This window comes from Arachis ipaensis, chromosome B08 (genome assembly GCF_000816755.2).
Source record: "Arachis ipaensis cultivar K30076 chromosome B08, Araip1.1, whole genome shotgun sequence".
Taxonomy (NCBI): Eukaryota; Viridiplantae; Streptophyta; class Magnoliopsida; order Fabales; family Fabaceae; genus Arachis; species Arachis ipaensis.
This window is the reverse complement of record NC_029792.2, coordinates 4488790-4492120: the sequence shown is the minus strand read 5'-3', so window position 1 is coordinate 4492120 and position 3331 is coordinate 4488790. Positions and strand designations below refer to the sequence as shown.

At 29.2% G+C, this 3331-nt stretch overlaps 1 protein-coding gene across 1 annotated transcript; it reads right to left on the bottom strand.

The window, feature by feature from the left end:
• Positions 113 to 1939, bottom strand: LOC107612257 (transcription factor FER-LIKE IRON DEFICIENCY-INDUCED TRANSCRIPTION FACTOR). Its single transcript, XM_016314052.2, has 4 exons — positions 1303 to 1939; positions 751 to 954; positions 484 to 657; positions 113 to 376 (listed from the first exon to the last, which is right to left on the bottom strand). Exons 1-4 carry the CDS (start codon positions 1834 to 1836, stop codon positions 272 to 274), a joined length of 1017 nt encoding a protein of 338 aa, XP_016169538.1. The 5' UTR covers positions 1837 to 1939; the 3' UTR covers positions 113 to 271.

Here is a 3331-nt window from a genome sequence, read left to right as displayed (position 1 = left end):
AATATTGTTAATTTTTAGAAAAAGTAAATAATTTTTTTTAATAAAAATAATTTTTTAAAAAAACATATTCAAATAGATTTTAAATTAAATAAAAATATTTTATTTTTTTAAAAAATACTTTTTTAATAAAAAAAAACCAATCCAAACTACCACTTAATCTTGCAGTTACACTAATGAGTGATGACTATAAAGGGTTACATTTGAAAAGTTGTTTTGATTTGGAATCATAGAAGTCAAAAACATGGTTTGAACAAACGTCTATAGTGAAATGTCAATAATGAAAATTTCCCATGAATTCAAAGCCTTGGTTGAGAAGAGCGCCTGTCACCCATAGCTTCAAGTTTGGCAGGTTAACTTCTGGTTCAAAGCCTTTAACCTGTTTTCCAACAACACATAGTAGTGATTAAATTAATTATTCTTAAGCAAATTCTTGACTCACTAAAACAAAACAAAGATTCATTAGACTGAAGTAGAGTAACCCACATTCAATGTAAATGTAAGTAGTATAGTGTCACAAACAGTTTCAAAGTTCGAATTCCGAACACTGAAACCCACAAGAGACTCGAGAGCCCTGTAGAGTGATGCAGCAACTCCTCCTCCTTTGTTGCACACTATCTTCACATAATACCCTCTTTCTTCCACTTGAACCATCTCTATCTACAAAGCACACATCATAATATGTTAGTCACATGCAAAATCCAACTAGAAACTTATGGAAAATGATCAAGAACATTATCAAATCATATAAACCTGCACTATCTTCTTGTTGATCGGGTGGCTATTGTGTGTGACTTGAACAGTTTTTATGTAATTGTCATCAAAGGATGCTTTATAATTCTCTGACACAAACAGAGATGCTTCAAGTCCTGCAACCTCAGCCTTGAGCTTCTTAGCTTGTGCTTGAAGCTCATGCACGTACGATAATGCATCTCCAATGATCGATGCCTTATCCATCTGACACATGTATGTATAGTTTGCATTTAATTAATTTCCAAATCAATGTAATACATTTGAGTTGAGGAACAAGCATATAAAACTGTTAGAAACAAGAGAGTAAACTGTAGTAAGGATTTGTATATTATTGAATGTAATCAAGTTGTCTATTCAAGTTGTCTAGAATGATACACTATAAAAGAGTATTTATAGGTACTAAGAGAATCATAATAATAAAGACGTAATCTCTTATAATAAATATTCAGATATACTAAATAATTCTATTTGATCCTAATTGATTCTAATTATATTCTAACAAAAACAATAACCAAACATAACTTAAGAAAAGATTGAGACATGATGACACACCTTTGTTATGTTAGGGACCAAAGAGCGGAGTGCATAAAGCTTCTCCTTCATTCTGCTTCTCCTCCTCCTCTCAGAGATGAGAGTCTTGGACCTATCAGCTTTCACCCTTGGTTTACCACTAAGATTAGCCTCATCAGTTGCAGTTGTGGTTGCAGAAGAATACTCTCCTTCATTTTCTCTATTAACCACCCCTTCATCAAAGCAAGAGAAGGAGCTAATAAGATTAGTATCACACACATTATTCATCATCACTTCATTGCTACTATTGTTGTTATGGCTCTGATGAATCTGATCATATGGGTTATGGGCAGTAGTAGGGCATGGAAGAAGTAAATCATTCTGATTCTGATTATCATCAAGGAAGCAATCATTGATGATAATGTCTGAACCATAGTTAAAGAACACAGCAGCATCATCTTCATTATTATTATCCCCTCTAATTAAATTGATGAGCTGATCAAAGTTGGGGTCCTCAGTGAAATCATGCACCTCATAATCATTGTTGAATATCAGTGTTTCTTGGTGAGCATCCATTGTAATTAAGTGAGAGTTAGAGGGTCTAATGATATCTGTTTATTTCTTTGAGCTGAGGTACGTACATGACCAGGTTTAAAGGTTGTTACATATATATATAGAAGTTGGCATAACCATATAATTATTATAATGTTAATTTGTGGTGTGTGAATGGAATAAGATTCAGGGTTTCTTTAATTTGAGTGCCAATGAAGGATACTAACTTTTTAAATTATGGAATGTTAATTAACTATAGAGATGTATGGAGGTTTAATTGTATTTTATTTTTCTAATACCACAACTTTTATTTTAAGCATGAAATTCAATGAGATATAAGTTATAATGGTAATAAACAAAGAGTACCAAATCAGCACTATACCTGTAAGAATAAAATATATGTTCAATTAGAGATGTAGAAGTCAGTTTTGATACTCCTTATCCAGAGAAGCAGTTAATGGTTAGGAATGGTTAAAATTTGACCGACTTATAAATACATAATATATGGAGAGTAGTATACAGGTTGTTAGTAAGTTTGATCACATTATTTGTTAGAAATTATTGTAGAATAAAGTAGTGGGGCTTTTATGTGAAGAAAAAAAAAATTATTTAGTAGGTAACACTAAATACTGAAAACTATTAAATGCTGTCTTATCCATATAGCAACTTATTGAAAGATACCATCGGATTGGTATCTTTCAATAAAAAATAAAACTTCTTACAACTTCTTAATTATTAATTTATTATTTATTATCTATTATATCTATTATATATTACTAATTTTACAACTAAAATATGTCACATGTCACTTTTTTGTTATAATTGAAATTAAATATTTCTTTTTAAAATTAAAGAGTTTTATCCTCCTCTCTACTAATTTTACAACTAAAATGTGCTACATGTCACTCCCTCATTGTAATTAAAATTAAATATTTCTCTCTAAAATTAAAAAGTTCTTTCTTCCTCCTTACTAATTTTACAACCAAAATGTACCACATGTCATTCACTCATTACAATTGAAATCAAATATTTCCCTCCAAAATTAAAGAGTTCTCCGCTCCTTCCTCTCTCTTTATTTATCCCTCTCATTTTTTCAACCACTTTATCTCTTTTATATATCATTATCAAACTAATTACAAATTTGACAATCAAAATATGCAACATGACATTCTTTAATTGTATTAAAATTAAAATTGAAATTGAAATATAGTTATATATTATATTATATTATATAATTTAATAACAAAATGTGTCACATGACACTCTTATTAAATTTGAGAGAAAATATTTTTCTCTAAAATTAATAAACTCTGTTCCTAAATTCTCTTATCTACCTCTTTTCCTTTTTCTATTTCTCTCTACTCTTTTCACTCTATATATAATTTGTAATTTATATTTTATATTAGTAATTTGACAAATCAAAATGTGTCATCAGATATTTTTTATTATAATTAAAATAAAATTTTTTCTTAACTTCTAAAATTAACAAACTCCTTCTCTCCTTTTTTTATCTTTCTCT

What these genes read in the sequence shown, in the direction of transcription:
- LOC107612257 (XM_016314052.2), bottom strand. Translation starts at nt 1,836, where the DNA reads ATGGATGCTCACCAAGAAACACTGATATTCAACAATGATTATGAGGTG. An exon ending in TGGTCCCTAACATAACAAAG is followed by an intron (nt 955 to 1,302) that starts GTGTGTCATCAT and finishes TACATGTGTCAG; the next exon opens with ATGGATAAGGCATCGATCAT. An exon ending in TCAACAAGAAGATAGTGCAG is followed by an intron (nt 658 to 750) that starts GTTTATATGATT and finishes TGTGCTTTGTAG; the next exon opens with ATAGAGATGGTTCAAGTGGA.